Genomic DNA, 22,911 nt, shown 5'->3' on the forward strand with positions numbered 1-22,911 from the left:
AGTTTGAGATTTATGTATTTGCTTGATAATAGATCCCGTCATGCTCCGGTGGCTTGTGATGCAGTTGCAGAGAACGTAGCCCACCCCAGCAAAACATTCTTCTCATGGCAGTCTTATGTGGGAAAAGCAAAATATATTCATGGCAGGAAAAAAAAACTACATTCCAACCAGGTAAACGGGTTTCAGCAACACCTGAAGGAACATCTTAAACTGAACTTTTTTTTTTTTTTTTGCACAGAAAGGGGACGTGAATTTTAACAGCAACAAATGGATGTCCATCCAACTATTTTTTAGCCAGACTTGCTAAGCTCAAGATGGCAATACCTTTCAAAACTAAAGTTTCACTTTTGGGATATACACACCATAATGCATTTTTATATTTTCAATGTGCACTTGGCATTAATGAATCAAAGGATTTGTTATAACACTATAATGGTACCACTGGGGAGAAGACAGATGTTGCACTTGTAGGTCATGGAAGCTACATGAGCTGTGAGCTGAGCATGACAGACAAATCAGACATGTACCTGATAAATAAAACACGTTTATTTACACAAATATTTTTCAAATACTAGTCATCTACATAAGGACAGAAAAATATATACAGTGATGTAGGGACTTTTAACTGCTCCGTTGTCAGGTCAATGTATACATGTTCTGATTTATTTGCATTTTCAGGTTTTGAAATGAAAAAGAAAAAAAAAAAAGGCATATGTACAGCAGAAACTAAAACTTGCACTTTCGAACTCTGGCACTAAAACACGGGAAAACTAACTTTCAAGTGCTATTATACTTCACTGCTTCCCTCAACGAGGTGAAAGCTAACCAACTGTGGGACTAAAGGAAAAAGAAGGGAAATTAAAAAAAAAAAAAAGCATCTCACTCACTGTACATGTGAACTTTCCTCCCAGAGTCACCAGCAAGTAGGGCTGTCTCAGTGAAGGAATTCTCCCTGCTCTCCATGATGCAGCATTTATCTTAGTTTAATCTGCTATACGTACTCCTGACATTAAGGGCTGTACTTCCAACATATGCTTTTAAATCAGTAGGAGAATCGATCGGGTTTTGCTGTCGTTTATGATCGCACTTGCTTTCCTTGTTCCATTTCACTCGTGGCGAGGCATGTGAAGAGAATTGTTACATTACTCGAGTTACTATAAAAAGGTCAGCAGAGGAACAGAAAGGACCGATAATGTTCATAGTGGCACTAAAAAATCCCTCTGATTGTGTTCTAATTGCACAAACACACATCCTTGCAGGTGGCTTTAAAGCACAGAGGTGTATTAAAAGAAAAGAAAAAAAAAAGCTTCTGTGGCGATTTATTGAAGCACCCTATGACTGGTCTGTCAATAGCACAGAATTTAATTTGTGGGTATCATGACAGCCCTACCAGCAGATGACAAGGTCCCATGTTGTCAGCAACTCCCACTAACCCTCCCCAAAAAAAGAACAAAAGATTGGTTAGTCTTTTCTTCCCCACAACTTGAGTAAACTTTGGTTATATCTTGTATATCTTGAAGTAGTTCAAGAAAAGCCACTTGAAATATTTCAAGGAACTGGTAAGCAGCACGTTTGGAGAAACCATTTCTTTGAGGACCTGAATGAACCTTACCTGGCTTCTTAAAAGATCGCACAACACAACACTAGAGCTGAACAGACCACTTGATGGTAGAGAACCTTTATCCAACAGTCCAATGTTTGGAGTAGAGAGGGGAGGAAAAAAAAAAAACTAATGAAGGATGATGTGACAGTGAGTTGCACAGCAAAAGAAGACCAGTGATCTTGTTTGGTAAGAAAGGCAAGACAAAGTTACTCAGGCAGAGAAAGTGTTGAAGTGTCATTGTGTTTGTGCACAGAACAGCACCAAAAACTTCCACAATGCTGTGATCTGGTCGGTGTTTCAACTCTTCTGGGGTGGTCAACTGAGTGTCAGGTTGTGTGTTTGACGCTACTCAGTAGTAAACAATACAGGATGTGCTCCTTTTGGTCCTGACAGCCAACATCTCCTTCCTTTACCTTCTGCTGATGTTCATACTGACCAGTGTCTTCTCATGTCAAACTAAAAACACACATGGTGGGGAATGACCATCTCTCTCCGACTCATCACACAACACAACACACATGCCTCTGTATTCACTATGTCTTGAGGGGAAAATAATGAAAAGACCACCAGTTAAACAACATTCATTTCATGTCATGTTAACACTCATTCACAGAGGGGGGGAAAAAAAACTGCTTTTTTTTTCTTAAGATAACTGCTGCCTCCAGCTGCTGAGGCACAGTCACGCTGAGTTAGGTTGGATATGGTGAGGGCTGGCAGAGCACTGCTAAGACACCCCTCCCCCCATCCTGACTGGGTGGTGGTGGAAGTGGGAGCTATTGATCACACAGGGAGGGATGGGGGTGTTCTGAGTGTGAATCTGGGTGGGGGTGTCACTGTGGGGCGCCAGCAGCAGCGGGCACCGGGGTGCTCAGGGCATTGGTGGCAGCAGACAGGACCGGTGACCCAGTGAGAGGGCCCAGGGCAGTGGAGGCTGGCAAGGCAGAGATACCTGAGAGAGGAAAGCCGGATGAGACCATCAGGACAGTCATGACCACTATTACACCTTAGAGAACATTTTCAATGGCTGCAAACATTCTTCAGCTAAATTTTGATGAGACAAAAGTCCCCGTTATTTGCACTGACACCTGCATTCACAAATTCAGTCACATCCACTCTGCCTATCTGAAGACTTTTGTCAGAAAACTCAAAGGAATGTCACTCTAACCTCAGCTCCAAATAAACTTCAATTTACTTTGCTTATCGAGGTGCACGCGTGTGCTTGTGTGTTAAACAGCACAGTGGCCCAGTGAGTACCACTGCAGCCTTACAGCAGAGGCTCCCTAGTTAAAGGGCCCCACGCTTGTCTGGGGTTTCTCAGGGAGATCTGACTGTTTTTTCACTTTATGCATTTGGCTACGGTCTGTGTCACTATTGGCAGTATGAGGCGATACCTAAACCCTACAAAGGCTGCATTGCCAGAAGTTTGCTGTATCTCCCAGCACAGTCTCAAGACCATGGAAGAGATTCCAGGAGACAGCACGTGATGGACGTAAAACTGCCTGAAGAATACATAGAGAACATTATTCTGCCTGTGGTGGGTCAGTGATGGTCTAGGGAGACATATCCATGAAGGAATGCACAGACCTCTACAGGCTAGGCAATGGCACCTTTAAGTATCAAAAGGAAACCCTTGGACCCATTGTCAGACCATACACTGGTGCAGTGGATCTTGGGTTCTTCCTGGTGTATGACAATGCCCGGCCCCAAGTGGCAAGAGTATCCAGCCAGTTCCTGAAGGATGAAGGAACTGATACCACTGACTGGTCCCCATGCTCACCTGACCTAAAGCCAACAGACCATCTCTGGGACACTGATTCAGTTGCACCTCAGACTGCCCAGGAGCTCAGTGATCCCCTGGTCCAACGTGATACAAGCGCGGGGGGGTGGGGGTGGGAGGGTGGGGTGGTGGCATACAAACTACTAGTTACCATTTTGAGTTGTCAAATATTGTAATAATTTTAATCTAAATTGTGGGGCAGGATACTGACAGTGTAAGTGCGTGTTCTCACCAGTGATCATGTTGGCTGTGCTAACAGCAGGGTTCCCACTGGGTAGGTTGGCTGATCCAGTTACACGAGACTGATCTTTCACAATGGGAACTGTATGAGGAAAAAAAAACGTGTTACTTGTTGTCATGGCCACCTTGACGTTATTATAAGAACAAGAGAAAAAGTTCTGCCTGACAGTGAGAGCTTACAGAAGTAAGGGTGATCCATGGCCTCACGGGCAGTCAGACGGGCCTGGTGGTCATAGCGCAGCAGTTTGTCCAGGAAATCTAGAGCCTCAGGGCTGACCAGGTGCTGGTTCTCACTGTGGACGAAGCGCTCCCACCGCTTACGAGAGTGTCTTTAAGAGGGGAGGAAAAAAGCAAACCAAAGAAAAATTATGGTCCTGTGATTGCACTCCTTTGCCAGTCAGTCAAATTTCTATTTATAGCCGGTAAATATAAAAAGCAAGCATTTATTTCATACCATTAGACATTTCTGTAGTGCATTGTAATAATTAGCATTTGAATTCTGGAATTGCCAAGAACATGCTTTGTCAGATTAGGGTGAGCACCTAATATTAAAGGTAGAAAGGGTGCCAGTTTTCAAAATCGAAACTGAAAGCTGGTTCCTCAGGAGAAGGCCGTGATGACTGAAGGTTCTGCCTCCCTTTCTATTTTATTAACAAAAAAAACTGAGCACCAAGAGTTCTGTTGGGATAATCTGGCACTAAAATGTCTAAGACATAATGGGGTCTGATTTTTAAAACTGTGTACGTTGGGAGAAGCATTTTAAATTGAATTCTAAATTTAACAGGGAGCCAATGAAGAGCAGCCAACATGGATGAAATATGTTCTCTCCTTCTAGTGTTTGCTGTTAGTCCTCTCTTGTTTTGGCTCAACTGAAGAGTTTTCAGAGAGCTTTTAGAACAGCCGGATAATAATAATAATAATAATAATAATAATAATAATAATAATAATAATAATAATAATAATAATAATAATAATAATCATCATCATTTTAAAAAGTAGTTCAGCTTAAAAGCAACAAATGCATGAACTAGTTTATTAGCATCACTTCAAACATCAGAAACATCACAGGATGTTTCTATTTTTAACAACACTGCACAGCTGAGAAAAAGCACTTCTACAAATTTGTTTTAAACACACACTGGAAAAAAAAAAATCCTGGTCAAAAAGACTCCCAGGATTCCTCAGTGTTACAGGAGGCCAAAGAATAGAATAAAAGAATAATAATAAAATAATTTATTTATAATAAAACTTATTCCCCACTGTTGTGTGGTTCAATAGCGTACATTTACAAGAAATGAGCAGACAAAAGAGGTTTTCAGGAAAAACTGCTCAATGTTGAGCTTTGCTGTGACAGGTCTGGACAAGATTAAGATTTTGATCAAAACAAGAAGTCAGCTCATTTACCTTTTGAGAGATGCCATTTGAGTCTAATAATGAATTAAATCCAGTGTTGAGGTTGTCTTTTTTAGTGTGATGATACTAAATTATGAGACTGCATTTCTTTAAGAGTGTTCATTCAGACTCCAGTTTTGCCTTCTGTCTCCTCAGACAGTGGAATTTATGAACATCATGGATCAAATCCTCAGTTTTTACTTTCCCTAACTTGGGCCGCTTTTGCTAATAATCAAACTTCTACCCCACTGAACACGGGTCTACTTATTGCCCAATAATGACTAATAAAAATGTTCTTAAATGATTTTATACTCTATACTCTTATTGGCAGTGTGACTCAGATTACTGGCCCCTCAGACTTTGCCAATTAGTCATAATCATGACAACTCTGACCTCACTGCCAAAAGTTTTATCACTTCTCTTTTTCCCCAAGCATGTGTCAAAGGACATACACTCTTCCCCTTTGAGAAATGACAATTTATCACTGTTTCAAGGGAAAAAAAGTTGACAGCTTTTGGAGATCATCTCCTTTCAACTATACAGTAAGAAACACAGATCTTGCATGGGTGCTTAGACTAATGAAAGCTGTATGGCAGACAAGTTTTTCCAGCTTAATAAAGCGAAAACAGAAGTCCCCGTTTGTGCACCTGACAGATTTGCGCCTCTGGTAATGGAAACTATGTCCCCTCACCAGTTTTGCTAAATCTCAGGTTGCTGTGAGGCTCCTGACTAAGTACTCACATTACACTCTGTTGCTAATTCAGCTGCACTGGCTCCCCATTAACTTCAGAGTCCACTTTAAGAGCCCTGAAGCACCAGTGTACATCAGAAAATGTTTGCATCCATAAATCACCAGCATCCCCAGCAGGTCCATGAGGTCATGTGATCAGGGCCTGCTGCCTAAGCAGCATACAAGGCTGATAACTAAAGGAGAGAGCTTTTGCAATAGTGGACCCCAGACCCTGGGACTTTCTCCCACTGAGACTTGGGGACTCTGATGTCTTTTAGCATTTTGTTGTGAAGCACATTTTTTAAAATTTATATATATATATATATATATATATATATATATATATATATATATATATAGTTTTTTTAAGGTGCTATATAAATACAATTACACTTAATTACATTGTCCACTTAATTCTATGTAACAAAGCACTTTGTTTTGTTTTTATGCAATGTGTAGGCATGTCAATCTTTTAAATGACATGCTTATGTTGAAATAAATCAAGTAGTTATTTTTCCTTGTATTGGTTTTTCCTATTGTACATGTAATGCGATATTTGAATGGTTTGATCTTTTTTTGTTGGTTTTTTTTTGTGTTTGTTTTTTTTAAATCAAGGTTACTGGACAGTTCTGACAGGACTATCACAAACTAACCAATTCTCATTTGACCCACCTTAACTTCACCTGACTAACCCCCCCCCCCCCCCCCCCCCCCCCCCCCCTCCAGCATAAGTACTAACAATAGTTCCACTGAACTCAGTACCTGCCAAGAATGTCATTGAAGCGAGGTTCCAGCTCAATGTTGTATTTGTCGATGTAGTCGTAGAGGTCTTCTGTCCCCAGGACCTTGGCTATTCTCACCAACTGCAGAAAAATATGCAGCAGTTGCTTAGAAATCCCTTTCATAAAAAAGACACACACACACACACAAAAAAAAAAAAAAACAACTCATACCGTACAAGTTGGTTCAGATATATACAACAGTGGGACATCAAATCATAGTTTGCTGCTTGTAACAATTTTTAAAACATCAATGTAGTGCTGGCAGCTAAGTTACTAGTTGTTTAAACAAAGACTAGTCGACCAGTTAAAAAATAAATAAATAAAAAATTACCACTTGTCTACTCTTATACAAAATGCCTCATTCAGCCATTCACAAACACTCATACAAGCATTTCTTGTTAAATGCTTTCTAGCTAACACACACACACACACACACACACACACACACACACACACACACACACACACACACACACACACACACACACACACACACACACACACACACACACACACACACACACACACACACACACACATCTGCATTGGGGTCCAATATCTTGCCGAAGTGATACTTTGGTATGCAGACTGCAGCAGCCAGGGATTGAACCGCCAACCTTAAATCAAATCATATTTGAAATGTGCTGCACTTTGTGCTGTGCATAATGGTGAAAACATACAGTGTTAGATTAGTTTGCAGAGAGAGGGAAACAGCCACAGCTGCATCCCTGGTTAGTGGCTGTGTTGCATTATAACATCTTTGAATGGCAAATGCAATTGAAGAAGAAGAAAACAAAGAAGAACAAGAAGAAGAAGAAGAAGAACAAGAACAAGAAGAAGAAGAAGAACAAGAACAAGAAGAACAAGAAGAACAAGAACAAGAAGAAGAACAAGAACAAGAAGAAGAACAAGAACAAGAAGAACAAGAACAAGAAGAACAAGAACAAGAACAAGAACAAGAAGAACAAGAACAAGAAGAAGAAGAACAAGAACAAGAAGAACAAGAACAAGAACAAGAACAAGAAGAACAAGAACAAGAACAAGAAGAAGAAGAACAAGAACAAGAAGAAGAACAAGAAGAAGAACAAGAAGAACAAGAAGAAGAACAAGAAGAACAAGAAGAGCTGACTAGTATTTCTGGTGGCAACATTTAAATGTCTAGTTGACTAGTCACACATCCCTAGCGATAATTAAAAGAAAAACAGCAAAAATCACAATTTTAAAGTAATTAAAAGGGGCAAAATATTAATATCTTAGATCCATTCACCTGGTCATAATTGTCATGACCATGAAAGAAGGGCTCCTTTCTGAAGATCATGGATGCCAGCATACAGCCCAAGCTCCACATATCGAGACTGTAGTCATACATCTAAAACACAGCAGAAGATCAATCTTTAGCAAAGATGAAATACAACTGAAATACACGCCGCTGAAAAGCAGGGTGAAAAACAGTTCAAATGAACAAGAAAGTGATCTTTAACAACAACAGGATCATTCAGGGCTATTCAGTGTATGACAAATATGCCCAAAATTCAATGATTCTTATTGTAGGGTTTTTATCTTACAATATGAAGTGAATTGAGGTGAGTGTTGTTGTAATTTGGTGCTATATAAATAAAACTGAACTGAATTGCATGACTGACAAAAGGCTCAAAAGCCAGTGTTTCCACAGCAGAAAGACAAACTACACTCTACTACCCTCTGTCATACCTGATAGTCCACTAGAAGCTCAGGGCCTTTAAAGTAGCGAGAGGCAACTCTGACATTGTACTCCTGTCCTGGATGGTAAAACTCAGCTAGACCCCAGTCAATAAGACGCAACTGCAAAGAAATTAAGATGTTAGCACTCAGAACCAGGACTCAAAGTAAAGTAAGTGGAAATTAAACATTACAGTATCAATGAGTTCAAGAGTGACTATGAAGACCAGAAGGCCATTAGAAGGCCTTTAGAAGCTAACAGAAAAGCACAATAGCAACATTTAATCAAAAGCAATACTGTATCTCACCCACCTTACGGTGTTCATGATCAATCATCACGTTATGTGGCTTCACATCTCTATGCATGATTCCCATGCTGTGGCAGTAATCCAGAGCCTGCAGAAAATAGCAAAGCGAGTTTGTTATCTATTAAGTTTTTCTGCCAAAAACTTCCAAAACAGCCACAGATAGCAAGATGATGCCCTCCTACTGGACAACGCTGATAACAAAATGAGTCTAAATAGCCAAACATGTACAAAAAAACACAGAAAAACAAAGTCAAAGAACATTTTCTGGGTCATCAAAAAGTCTTGTTTAAGGACTTCATCTGAACTAGTGTCACAATTAGGGTTTAATATTTTTCCCGAAAATGACATGGATCAAATCCCGGGAAATGACGAGCCATTTCCTGGGAATCCCGGGAAAAAGTTTATTTATTTTTTTATTTTAATTAGGCCTTCTGTAGCCTGTGTCGGCCTTAACCTATTGTGATATTGTAGAGGTAGCTTTCCAGCTATGTCCTGTTATGCCCAGTAGGGGGCAACGTCGTCTTGATTAACACAATAAAACCTACATCTCGACATTCGAGTGCTTGAGCTATGCGGTGTTGTATCGTTCCTCAACACTCCCTTAACAAATATAATTCGAATATTCCTCCATTGTACATGGAATTATACCAAGCTATTTTACAACTGCTGGTGCAAAACAATACGGTTCATCTCCACACAGCATTGATAAAGGCTCAGCCACGCTGTCGTGGCGACATCTGTTGCGCTATATCTCCACCAGTGGAACGCTGTAACAGTCATTGAAAAGTTAACTACCGTACTACACTATAATATGGCATAACACAGGGCCTTGAGTAATGCACTACGACTTGGTCATTGCCATTCTGGCAACAGCAAATTTATAACACCGTGTCTGAGGGTTAAAGTAGGTTCGCTGTGAATCGTCTATTGAAAAACTGGCCGATCCTTATAGCCTAAAAAAATATACATTTTACTCAACTCCATTTTAAAAGCGAAATATGTTAAAGCAATCTATTTCATGATAATTTCTTCACACATTAGGCCCGTATCCTAATTCATGATTGTTAGTAAGCGGCTGCAAACGAGGAAAAGAAACACTCGAAGTTAAACAGATATTTCTTTATTGTTCAGGGCAGGCATATTTTATAGGCTATATAATGCAATATAACAATATATAATAATATAAAATTATATAATACAAAATACCTTAGGGTAAACACATTGCCTACGATTTCAACAAATTAAAGAGGAAAAAAGTACAACTGTGTAATACCTCTATTAAAACGCTTGAGATGAAGCTGAAGCCTTAAACGGAGGCTGAACGTGCCTGAAATGAAGAGTAATGCTTTTCGCATTAAACGAACCCTTCTCTCAATATTTCCTTAAATTTAACATTCTGAAGCTTTCTTTTCTTTCTGAAAGTCAAATCGACGCGCGCGACTTTTTTCCCGGTTTCCCGTCTAACGTTTCCCGGGAAACGGGAAATGGTTCTGATCGTATTTCCCGGGAATCCCGGATCCCGGGATTAAACCCTAGTCACAATGTTTAGAGCCCACAAATTATAAGGTGAGCTGGAGGACTCACCTTGAGGATCTCATACATGTAGAACCGGATATCATAGTCTGTCAGAGTCTGGTATAGTTGCTGAAGACCAAAAACAAAACCATTAGTTTTTCAGTGCTTACATCTTACAGCAAAATGACAGCAAACAGCAACTGGGCCACACTCAGCAAGAGCACTGTGCCAGTGATTGAGGATAGAACCAGGAAACTGTTGACTTTCTGGCACCGAAGACATAGCACTGGACTTTCATATTCCTCCATCACATACACACATGTGTATGGGAAAACAACAAGTATGCCAAGAAAGGAGGATCAAATATCTTACAAAACAATGTGTGACAGTAAAATCAGAGTGTGTTCCTACCTTGAAGTCTGTGTTGTTAACATGTTCAAAGACCAAGGCAGGTGTTCGGGACTGAAAAAGATTCAGTTGTTAATATTTTATTTTGATTGACCAATTACTTCAGCTGAGAGAACAAGCAGTCAAAATCGTTTCACTGTAGTTTCTTTTTAAGTAGAAATAATCAAACTATCATCTAGGAGACGGGTTCTGGCATTTTCTATCCTCTTCTCCCTTATGGAAACTTTTCTTACCTGGCCTAGGGTTGTCCAAAAGAATCAAAGAAAATAATATTCAGATACTACAGGTTTACATTAGCCATTTAGCTATTAGCAATAGCCACATTGTCTATCTGTTATTATTTGTGGCTTTGGCTACTTATAAAACAATATGATAATATGGGAGCTAGCCAACAAACATCAGTTCTGCCTGTCCGTAAATTTAGGAGACCGAATTCATTTAACAAGATAATTATCTGTGAATCGAAAGTGCTTTCTTTTTCCTTTAAAACAGAGCAAAGGATTTTCAACATAGCATTTCTAAACAAAGTATTCTACAATAACAGAACTGCAGAAAAAAAAATTACCAGGGTCAATATTATTGGGCCCCTGAAAAACTGACCTTTTACTTTTACTTTAACTTTTTAACTTTGGAATGCTCAAAGCTTGTAATATCAAGTTAAAACTGAGGGCTATCTTCCAATTTGTCCTCATCTGTAAGTTATTAAGTTATATAATAATGCCTCTAAATTTTTTGTCAAGTTTTTCCACATGGTATCAAAATTGATACTGAGTATTTTCCTGGGTATCACTATTGGGTTTGAAATTCTAGGATTGTGACAACCGTAGGCCCAAGGCATTTGGGCTACTCGTTATATGGAACCCCGGCCATTGTTCAAAAGGTGCTCTCCCTCACATGTAGCACATGGGAGTACATTTGTCAGATGCATTCTCATGATTGGAAATACTCCGTTTAGCTTAAGCTGCCTGGACCATGACATAGGACGACCACTTGCTAGCTATGAATTCACCAGACTACTATCTGTACCACTGACACATTGGTGCAATCAGACATCACACAGACTTTGTGCGAGGGTGCTAGCATGTTTAATGTTCAATGCCTGATCCAAATGCATCAGAAATTTGTATTCACATATGCAATTGCGCCAAGTACCATCTAGAAAAGCTCAGAGCTGCAACTCAGCTACCCCACCATATGCATACTTTGGTAAATCATATCAAACAATCACATGAGCTGGGTGTACTAAAGTTTGATCATATTGAATATTTATCGCGCTGAACAGTACTTTTTAACTATTTTATTCTTCTTGGGCTTGTTTTTGAATATTTAAGCCTAATTTTGATGAATAGGGTAGGTAAAACCTCACAGGTGGTTCTAAAAGTGAAAAATGGATATCTTAATTTGAAGCAGCTCCAATTTTGAATGGCTGATAGCCCAGATGTGATGTGTTGTTCAAGTGCTGAGAGAGAGCCCTGAGAAGATTTTATTACTATACAACTGCTTACACGTATCTATCTAGCCACAGTTTCCCCAAATACTCAGACACAAACTTCCCATATGTAACCAAACAGCTGGCACAAATGGTAGATTCAACACTATTGATACAATGACACTATGCCAACAAATAATCGATATTTTTATGAAAACCACATCATGTGATTTTTTTTTTTTTGGGGGGGGGGGGGGGGGGGGGGGGGGGACAAAATAAATAAGGGCTATACTTGTGAAAAAGACTCAAATGTTCTTATAAATAAATATGATACTTACTACTGGGTCTTTGACTATGTCAATGAGGGAGATTATGTTAGGACCTCCACGCAGATTCTCCAGAATCTTGATCTCACGCTTTATTTTCTTTTTCTTTACAGGCTAGAGGATTAAAAATAAAAAAAAGAGGCAAATATTACAGATATTTTACTTCTAAGTAAATGATTATCGATCCTAAGAGTAAGCCATTTACCTTGAGTATCTTCACCACAACCTTCTCATTGTTGGTGATGTTGATTGCCTCAAAGACTTCACTGTACTTCCCACGTCCTAACTTACGCACCAACTGAAAGTCATCCTGGTTTCTGTAAAATAAAGTAGTATCACAGCCAAATATCAGTCTTGAACATTTGCCAAGTAGCAGTTAAAATGTTGTATAGGTGTCAAAAGTATTTACCCCCATTCAACCACATGTGACTCATAGTCCCAGTACTCCCTAGGCCGGTGAGTGTTGACCTCGGTGTACACTCGGGCCCGGCTTGGCACGGGTCCTGACATGTCCGACAGCTTGGCGGATATGGTGGGGAGATCTTACTACAGCGGATGACAGCCAGAAGAGTGGGGGAAAGGGAGAGGAAGAGGAGGGAAGGTAGGGGTGAGGGAGTAGATCCCACAAGGGAAAGGGGTTTGGGGGAGGTTTTGCCTGAGGATGGGGGGAAGGGGCCACCAGGGGCAAGGTGGGAAAAGCTGGCAAAAGAGATTGGAACCGAAAATTAATGATCAGAAAAAAACAGATTCTGATTCGCACTCCCATCTCTGATTTCCATTGACTTTTAGCCATACATTTAACAGGCTACCAATTCCAAACTATTTTTAGCTATAAATGTAAGAAAGTGTTTAATCAGATAATGTAAGCCATCAAGCTTAAAAGGGCTAGTAAACACAGATGTGATTAATTAGTCAAATAGCTTTGGCCAAGCCCTAAGATGGTACATGACATCAACGAGTGGATTACTGCAGCAGCTCTACCAAAGCACTGTGGAAAATTGCGTACCAACCTTCACCTAGGGCCATTAGCCAATGCATGCACATGAAACATGCATGACACATAAGTCATAAAATTGCACTTGGAATTTTGACCCTCTTGTAGTTTGTGTAGTTGGACAAGAGGATTGTGGATGAGGCTGAAGAGGAAAACATCCTGGCCTACTTGCTACAAAGTACAACCAATGCATGCAGGTGCATGCGTTTTTTGTTTTTTTTTTGCGTTTTTCACATCTTGTGTTTCTCCATAACCCGATTCTCTGATGTGCTACTGTTTGTGTATAAAAAATTTTTTGTACACACTATATTTTGACATATTTTAATAACACTTAAAAACTTGCAATAAAATCAGGAATAAAAAAATGGATGTGTTAATTATATATCTTACGTTTTTACTTCCAAGTCCCCTCAAACACAGTGAGTGCTTACTCTGGAGGAGGCTGGAAAACTTTCTGAAAAAGAGTCTGAAACGACTCTTTTTCAGAGAAGCTCACTTCTGTCCAGTGACAGTGATACTGAGGTGAGTTGCTGAGGATTTCCTGGACTTTTCTGTCAGTAACCGCTGCTGTTTTAGTAAGTGCTGCTGATTTGGCCGCTGTTAGCCCGGGTTGCGAAACTTTCTTCGAGGTGGATCTAATGTTGCGGATGACTCAGACTCATATGATATGAGAATGTAATCAAACTGCTGATCAGGGAAAGTGTGATTTTTAGGACATTCAAGTCTACCATTAGCTGACATGTTGGCTTATAACCAGCTTTTTTTGATTAGACGGCTCCTGTCAGCTGTCCATAAACGGGAGGGTGGCAGGTCTGATCTGCTGAAAATCAGTTATTGCGACAATACTGGGAATAAATATGCATGAGGTGATGAGGCGATATGTAGTATACCTCTCAGAAGAGGATTACTTTGTCAGTGTTTTTTTTTTAACTCAATTTTTATTTGTTTTCTAGTCAAATTTGGTTTCTGTGTTCATTAAAAGGTTTTACTATTGTTTGCAAGGAGTAAAGATGTTCTAAGTAATCCATTTTAGTCACATAAATCATCATTTGATCCAGAAATACCTATTTCATATATGCAAATTAACTGACTCAAAATTCACAGAACTGTGGCTTCTGTACCATTACACCCCCTTGTATGTCCTTGTGTATTTTACAAGGGGGTGTAATGTACAGAAGCACACAGACACACACAGATATATGAATGATGATTTCAGTGTTCCCCATGAGTCTGTTAACAGGGTGTGAAGCCTGCTGTTTGTCACTTGCAGTTTTAACCGTCCCCTTTTTTTGAACTACATCCCCAATCTCACACACAAATTCTATGCTTTAATACACATTAATCCATACCATAGCTCTTGTCATTCACATTTTTTTCTTTTTTCCTTCCCTGCTCTCAGATATTTGAAAGTAAAATCTGATCAGAGCTCATAAAAACAACCTCAAACAAAATTCATTACCAAGCTGCAGCACAGCAATGACTTTTTGGTAATTTAATTGTGGACCTAGCTGAAACTTAAAGCTACCAAAAGAAACAATCCCACTAGGGTCTCCACCAGAAAAAACATTTTTGGGAGTTGGACACTACTGAAGCGAGGGAGGGGTTTGGTATTGGTTTAGATGCCTTGCTAAGAACGGGACAATCGCAAAATTGTTTTAGTGCATCGTGAACCAAAATGGCCACGCCCAGCTGCTAGCTGCAGTGATACCAAACAGTTCCGATAGCTAACAGGTACAGTTCTCAGGTTAGAGTGAAGACCTCAGTCAGGTACAGCACAAGGGAACAAACTCCTATTCCTCTGCAGCTATGTTTTTTTTTGGGTGAGGGGTGGGGCTGCTTGCCAAAATCATGATGGGGATAAATCCCCCTCGACCCCCACATAATCCAACAGCAATCCCAGGTAAGGGTAATATGAATATACATGAAATGTGACTTGTGTTAAGTGCAAGGCTGTAACTCAGGGGTCTCATTAACCACCTTATATGTTTTTGCACTTAATTATTCCACTAACTGCTGGTTGATTTTTGTGGGGTTTGCACAGTAGGATCAGGGTGACCATCCATTTTTTTTCTTACTTGGGACAAAGTATGTTTATGTAGAACAAAGGGAGACATGATACTACAGCTGGAAGATACTGCAAAACAGATATATCCAAATTAAAATTTAAATAAATGCCATGCAGGTTACAATAGATCATGTGAAGAAAAAAAATGAAGAAATAATTAAGATAAACAAAATACAATAATCACTTTAAAAATAAACTTAAATTTCCACAGTTAATCATTTTGTGTCAAATCTTTACAACACCAAATGATCTTTTTCTTTCTATCCGCTACTGACTTGAATTTAGCAATGCACACATTTATTTGTTTACCTGTAACCAGTTCAATCACTTTCCCAAGCTACTCACCAGTGGTTGGTGGTTTTTAAAACATCTACATGTGTGTCAAACTAACCGCTACAGTCTTTGTCGTTTGGTGGGATGGGATGGCAAACATAGCTGTTAGCGGCCGATTCGCACCTTCAACGCAGGGTTTTCTTGGTTAGCTATTGATTTCTAGTACATCAACATCTTAACTTCAGCTTATGGCCCTACGTCTCGACTGATAGCTTACTGCCAGTCTTGGGGATTAAAATATAAATAATATTATAGAAATTTTTTTTTTAAAAAAAGCCCCAACGTACTTTTCCGCATATATTCTTAAGTTAACGTTAATAACGGAATCGACTATCGCTTATAATTAGCGAAGACTCACAGGCAGGAGACATGGGGACCCCTTTCCAGATGAACCGGATTAACTAATTCGTTCAGTAGTCATCCCGCTAACTTTAGCTAGATTACTCCTAACGGATGAGTTAAGTAGTCACCTAGTACATTTAATTATCACCAGATTAACCATTTGCACAAGGCTCACCCACCGTTTTCACCAAAAACGCAGTAATAGCTTACGTGAACCAGTGTCACGCTGTCTCACAATTAGATAAATTACGTTCTCATTTGAATTGAAGCAGGAATAAGTACACATCGGCAATTAGAGTACTTGCTCTACTTGGCTAAATCCCAGACCGGTGTTTCTTTCTGTGTGGTTTCGTTAACTTATCGGCTATAGGCAGGCCTTATCTGATAGCTTGCTAATCTTAGCATGGCTAACATTAGAACTCGCTAATTACTACAGAGAAAGTGCGTCTGCGTTACCAAAAGCGGACACAAAACTGAGCTGATATTTACCCCCTTGATCAGTACGACGACCGAATTCTTCCAGATAACGTGAGTTTCGTCAAACCACCAGTCCTCGCCTCCCTCCTTCGCCGGTGCGCCCGTGCCACTGTATGATTTCTGCTGTATCAGAGACAATATGGCTGCCCACCACCACCTACGTCCCAGACTTTTGCAACGGGGGCACTCGAGGGACAAACGTACAAAAGTCGTAAAGCAACTACGCAAGCGGCAAAAACATAGGCCGTATGGACACCGGCGCTACATAAACACTGCCCAGTGGAGATGAAATTCTTAAATTACTCTGCTTTTTTTTTTTTTTTTTTTTATTTTGTAAAGTCATAGAAAAGGGGATAGAGTTCCTATACTGTTTGTCCAGTGTGGTTGAAAACACCTTAACATGAAAGCTGAGGATAAGCACTTTACCCCATAAGAGCCCACACACATTTTTCTTTGGATAAAGATTTATAAACAATTTAAAAAATCTTTTACACTACAAACTTATTTAAGGAAATTTCCTTGACATGCGAATCTGTGACACCGGTGTCACTGTGGGCTCTTATGGGTTTTTTTTCTTTTTTTCAAATCCAGTGTGTACAAAGACAAGACAGAAAGATGTTACTGCCCTAATATTTTCTAATTGTACTGTACTTCACAAGCTAAGAGGTCATAAACTACTGAGAGCTGAAGCCACTTCAGTACTACATAGATATGACCAATGCTAATTTTCCCAATATTAACATTTCCGTGCTCCAGTCTGTCTGAGGCTAGTTTATAGCTTGCTCTAATTTTGGAAGGTTAAAAATAGCATCACATCTGAGACATTGTGTCCATTTTGTTTTAAATGCATAAAAAATATTGTTCTAATCATAGTGTTTTTGCACGTCTCAGATGACCTCTAAAGTGTATCGTTGACTTCACTGAGGAGATCTTGTGGCACTGCTTTTGCTGCCATGGTTTGGGTGCGCTTATTCCATCAAAGTTTTACCAGCATGTCACCATACCAACATTGGGAAATAAAACACTGGGCCATGTTTACACCAACAAATGAGATGCATAGAGAGCCATCCCCCGCCCCCACCTCAGCCTCTCTGACCACATCTCCATCATGCTGGTCCCGGCCTACCACTCGCTGCTGAGATGCTCTAGACCAACACAGAAGACCATCACTGTGTGGCGCAGTGATGCTGCCTCTGTACTGCAAGACTTTTTTCAATGTACAGACTGGCAGGTCTTCAGGGAGGCTGCTGTTCGTGCACTTCTATATTCATAGAGTAAATATTAGAGACAGGACCACAATGATCAGACATAACCCTATGAACAAGCACTTGGCAATGATGGGGAGAAAGAACTCCTCTTTAACAGTAAAAGAACTCTGGAAGAACCAGGTTTAAGGAGGGGCCGCCATCTGCTGTGACCACTTTGAGCATGAGGAGAAGAGAAAAAAAAGAGGAACATAGAGACACCATGCTCAACAAAACAAGGAAAAAAGACAAATGGCAGGAGAGAGTAGACAAAACCTTAATGACATGAAATAGTCATTAAGAAAAAGAAAGTTTTTCACTAAACTCACAGTCCTGTGAAAAAAACTTGAGATTAGCTAGCACTCAGGTGCTGGTAGTTTGCTGATCTGAGGCAATCATTGTACAGAAGATGGTTTTCTACAGTCATTGGTCTGGAGCATTCAGGTGTGTGTTAACAAACAATGCCAGAGTCTTTCTAGGTGTCAACATCCCAGAAAATGAGGTCAGATTCTGTGATTCACGAGCTCTCAGACTCTACAAGCCTCATTTAGCATTTAAATATAGAAAGTCATGACAAAGTGGAGATATTTGGATGTTTGGCCATAATGCACAGTGCCACATTTCAACTCCAAACACAGCATATCAGCAAAAACACATCATACTGTACTTACTGTCAAGTGTGGTGGTGGACAGGTGATGATTTGGGCTTGTTTTGTTAGGACCTGGGCACCTTGCAGTCATTGAGTTGACCACGAACTCCTCTGTATACCAAAGTCTTCTAGAGCACATGTGAGGCCATCTGTCCAGCAGCTAGAGCTTGGCTGAAATTGGATCATGCAACAGGACAATGATCCCAAGCTCACCCCCAAATGTGCAAAAGAATGGCTTAAATTAAAAAATCAAGGAGATGCTGTGGCTCAAGACCTCAATCCAGTTTGAAATGCTGTGCTGGGACCTTAAGAGGGCCGTGCATAAAGGAATCCTCACAAACCTCAATGAACTGAAACAATGCTGTAAAGAAGAGTGGGGCGAAATTCCTCCACAAGTAAGAGATTGACAAAGGTGAAGGTGGTTCTACAAGCTACTGAATCATGGTGTGTAATTAGTTTTTCACAAGACTGCATATGTAGAGCCTGTGAAAACTTTCTTTTTCAAATGACTGTAAATGTACTGTGCTTGAAAAGAGGGGAGCAGATAATATGGTGTCCTATGAGCTACATGAGGAAACTTTAAAACTATCCTGACTGTGTCTAAAAGGGGGCGCCCCAACATTATAAAACATACATACTGTTCTTCAGTCTGTCACCTTTCAGCAAGTCAGCTAAAGGGTAGAGCAAACATACTAATAATACTAATAATAACGTGAGAATTTTTTAGGATTCTTACACAGTGTTGACTTGTTTTAGGAGCTCATTGGTTTATTGCAGTCTTTTCAATGATGTCATACATTAGGCCAACATGGCTTTCAAATGACTCTTGGTGAATAATAATTTATGCACCGTATGGTTTTGCCTACAAAATCTTAAACTTTTAATCCAAACTATTTTTTCTCTCTTATCAATATCCATCTATTGTTATTAAAGGTTCTGTTTTGTTCAAAGCCAGATTACTCCTGCCACCAGGAGGGGGGCATCCTAACTGTGAGAGTGGACTTTTAAGTTTCTTACCCGAACAGGGATTGGCTCCTAAAATATTTGGGATTTCATGGAACATGCTTCTTAAACCATCTACTGTCCACTGTGGGTCAAAAATCGTTTTTAAAATATATTTCTCCAGTTTGTGTTTTTAATGCACAATTTTGAAGCTTGTGAAGGCTGGCGTCAATAAAGATAATGCAATTTTATAACTCTTATTTTGAAATTGAAGTGTTGAGAATTTAATCTAATGTTTTAAAAACAGTTTAGATAGACTTCACTAAAAAAAGACTGCAAAGAACAACCCCAATGCAATAAGAGTGAAAAATCATTACCTTACTTTTATCATTATTTTTCTGTGCTTACCTTTATTTTATGATGATTCAATCCTTCTCATTCCAATTTTTTTCGTGTATCTCATCTTATGATTGTGCCTTATGTTTGTTGTTTTTGTTTTTTTCGACAGCATCCACAGTCATAGACTTACACTAACACCAGTTTTCACAGAGAATCCTTGTGCCAAGTCAAAAGGACTTACCGTAAATTTTTCAATACAAAGTTGCCTAACTAGCCACTGTGTGTTGTTATTAGTAGTGTGGTCTTTTGTCTACTTCCTTTGCTGTTCATACAGCAAATCTTAAGTGTGATTTTCTTCTGCTGCAGTGGTCACATGTGGACCTTGTTTTCTACCAGCCAAACTGTTGTTTTTCACTTCATCAAATCCCATGCCTGCCTTTGTCTGTAGATATAACGTAATAAAAATACACCCGCAAGCCTTTAACACTCAGTTTTACACTCACTATGAGAACTTGACAGCAAAGTTGACATTCTTTTAGCTTCTGCAAATTGAAGATGTTACTTCATTCTCATCTGAAAACACTATGAAATTATTCAGGTCTAGACTCCAGGGTTCTTTTAATTCACAATTTGATATTTTTTATCATCCAAAATCTGAAAAAATGATCTCCTTTTTAAAGTATTGCAAATTATCTAGTAAGAGAATCTAGTGTTTATAAAACTACCTCATGATCAGGATTTTTAGGCTCTCATAATTATCACTGTTCACACAAACAGCTATTTCATCTACTTAATTCTCTAAAATGTAACAAAATAGCTGGGAATAGGGTTTAGTCACAGCAGCCATTTTGTCTAAAAATAGTAGGAAAACATTTAACAATGTTGGTCACAAATTCTGTTTAAAGAGGCATCAAATGGTTTTTTTAATGTAACTTGTTTATACGTCCACACACCATTTATCAGATGGCAGGAGATTTATTTTGGCTTTGTTCAGTGAGAGGTAGTCGAAGTAGGAGAAGACATATTCATTCCTCTCAGCACACACCAGGCGGGTCGAGGAGGTTGTTGAGGGCAGCAGGTTTCTGTCAGTGAGACTATTCATTGTGCTCTTTGGGGGCCTTGATTGAGGATATCCTCCAAACAATTGCTGTGGGTGTTGAAATTGGTTCAAATGTTTTCCAACGTATATTCTTCCTCCCATCCATCTCCCAGTTACCGGAGGCTCCAAGCAGCAAACAATTGTATTTATTGGGTCCAAGATCATTCTTCATGTCTAGTTAAAATGTGGATCTGCAGGCTTCCTTGTACCTAGGGGAGGTTTTCCCATGTGATGTCACAACTTAATATATGTCGCTTTGTGTGGGGATTTGCCAGGGTCGAGGGGACAGTTATCGCTTAAAAATCTCTCTACACAAACACACTACCTGTGATTACTCTGCAGTGACATGGAGGGTCGAAGGGAAGTGCAAAGTGGAATTTCATCATATGTCAGAAAAAGAGACCGGGAATTTAGATGCCCTGGAAAAATCTGCTTTACTTTTCCAGTAAGGGTTACATATAGTGCTTGCTGAAATATGTATATGTAAAAACATGTAAAATAGGCAATACGTTTGTTTTAGAAGAATTCATCAGCTTAAAATAAATAAATAATAAGAAAACACAATAGCATTTGAAATCTTTTGGGACCTGACAAACATCAGGTTACTGAGGAAGTCAGCCTCTTTCCTCTTTCAGAGCAGTCTCTGCAAATATATTGTTGCATTATGTTGACAGGGGAGAAATCAGGCCACAAATTAGTCACCTTTCACCTCTGCATCAAGGACCACCGCCCTAAGGCTGAGACAGAGCACAGGAGCAGGAGCCAAACTCAGAGCAATCAGAGGCCTGCCCCGGTGGGCTGATATTGTCTGTACTGTCTTGGGTCATTCCACTGCTTCCTCCCACTGCTTATTGGGAGGGAAACAATAGTCTAGAGAGTGTCCAGTGTAGAAAGTAGAGGGTGTTAACGCCATCGCCCATACAAAACATACACCCATGCACACATTCATCTGCTCTTTCAGACGATACAGCACTGTGATATCGGTCCTACTGACCACCACAACCATGAGCCCTCAAATTCTCTTATATAATGATGGATGTTCCTCACTCCCAAAATAAAATGTACCATAAAGGGATTTGTGATAAGATACTCTTTTTCCATATATTTTTTTTTTGTTGGTTTTTTGTATCCAGTCTTCATCAGTGAGATGGACTTATTATCATCAGCACATGACCTAAAAGGGACCTTTGAATTGAGACCATTTTGTCAAAAAATGAACTCATGCACAACTTGAAGTATCTTTTTGTTTTTTATGATTTAAAAGCACAAATCAAACAATGTGAACAATAAATGCATCTGCCAAGCATTTTATTAGCAACCACATATCGGACAGCACCTCCCATGGCCTGGACTCCGTGCTGCATGTTAAAATTATAGGAAAAAGGGGAGAACAGCCGTGAGCAGCTGCCACTGAGGACAGTGTTGGAGAAACTTTAGGCCCTCCTACTATCCGCACACAAAGGTCCGACAGGTGTTCCAGGAACGATGACACTATTTTCCGTAGACTTGATTGGTCAACAGGCAGTGATCTCATACCTGCAGATCTCTAAACTGATCCCAAGCATAAGTTACCATGGTGATGTACCCAGGTAAGACGTGAACCATCTTCATAGGAAACTCAGAGTTATCCCCAAAGTATCTGGATGAGACAAAATGCTGTTTCCTAGCACAGGGCCCTGTTCCAGAAAGCAGGATCACTGATTCAGATAAGGTCCAGATCCAGTTCAGGCTCCAGTCCTTTCCCAGCTCATCCAGTCCGGATCTGTTCATAATGGATTCATTTTCCTGACACGATCTGCGTCCTTTAATTAAAATGTCTCATCCTCTCAAACTGTACTGAAATATTTAGAACCTGTAACGCTGAGACATTCATTATAATCTGTTTGCCTTTATTGATAAAACTTTACATTCATCACAGACTTGGAAAGATGCCCTGCATGTTTTCAGCTAAATATGAGACTGGAAACATTAAAGATTTTTCCTCTAACTCTCATTACTCATTTTTATGCAGTAATGGCAGAAATAATGAAATTCTCCATTTAAAAAATAAATAAATAAAAAATAAATAATGAGTAAACTCAGTCTGAGCTGTTTCTCCACATTTTAATCTTTACTTTCTGTCTCCTGCAGTTTGTCCGTCAGGCTGTAGCTGAATAATTAGATTTTATAAACCAAATGTAAAATTAGGATTCAGCTTCATCTGATGGAGTTTCAAGTT

General features: G+C 39.6%; 1 protein-coding gene and 1 non-coding gene across 3 annotated transcripts; both read right to left on the minus strand.

Annotated features, from left to right (window-relative positions):
• Positions 1 to 524: 524 nt before the first annotated feature.
• Positions 525 to 16,601, minus strand: csnk2a4 (casein kinase 2, alpha 4 polypeptide). Of its 2 annotated transcripts, none has more exons than XM_030729016.1 (13): positions 16,432 to 16,601; positions 12,618 to 12,907; positions 12,414 to 12,525; positions 12,221 to 12,322; positions 10,457 to 10,507; positions 10,115 to 10,174; positions 8,535 to 8,618; positions 8,235 to 8,345; positions 7,792 to 7,893; positions 6,505 to 6,605; positions 3,801 to 3,949; positions 3,613 to 3,702; positions 525 to 2,059 (listed from the first exon to the last, which is right to left on the minus strand). In XM_030729016.1, the coding sequence occupies exons 2-13, from the start codon at positions 12,716 to 12,718 to the stop codon at positions 2,055 to 2,057; spliced, it is 1,068 nt and encodes a 355-aa protein (XP_030584876.1). In that variant the 5' UTR covers positions 12,719 to 12,907; positions 16,432 to 16,601; the 3' UTR covers positions 525 to 2,054. The 2 variants fall into 2 exon arrangements, with proteins under 2 accessions (XP_030584876.1, XP_030584875.1); XM_030729015.1 differs by having other exon boundaries at positions 525 to 2,552; positions 16,432 to 16,600.
• On the minus strand, positions 10,267 to 10,403 carry LOC115781052 (small nucleolar RNA SNORA57). Its single transcript, XR_004020044.1, has one exon. It is a non-coding gene; the product is annotated as a small nucleolar RNA SNORA57 (small nucleolar RNA).
• Positions 16,602 to 22,911: the final 6,310 nt, after the last annotated feature.

The sequence above is a fragment of the Archocentrus centrarchus genome, chromosome 5, assembly GCF_007364275.1.
Source record: "Archocentrus centrarchus isolate MPI-CPG fArcCen1 chromosome 5, fArcCen1, whole genome shotgun sequence".
Classification (NCBI taxonomy): domain Eukaryota; kingdom Metazoa; phylum Chordata; class Actinopteri; order Cichliformes; family Cichlidae; genus Archocentrus; species Archocentrus centrarchus.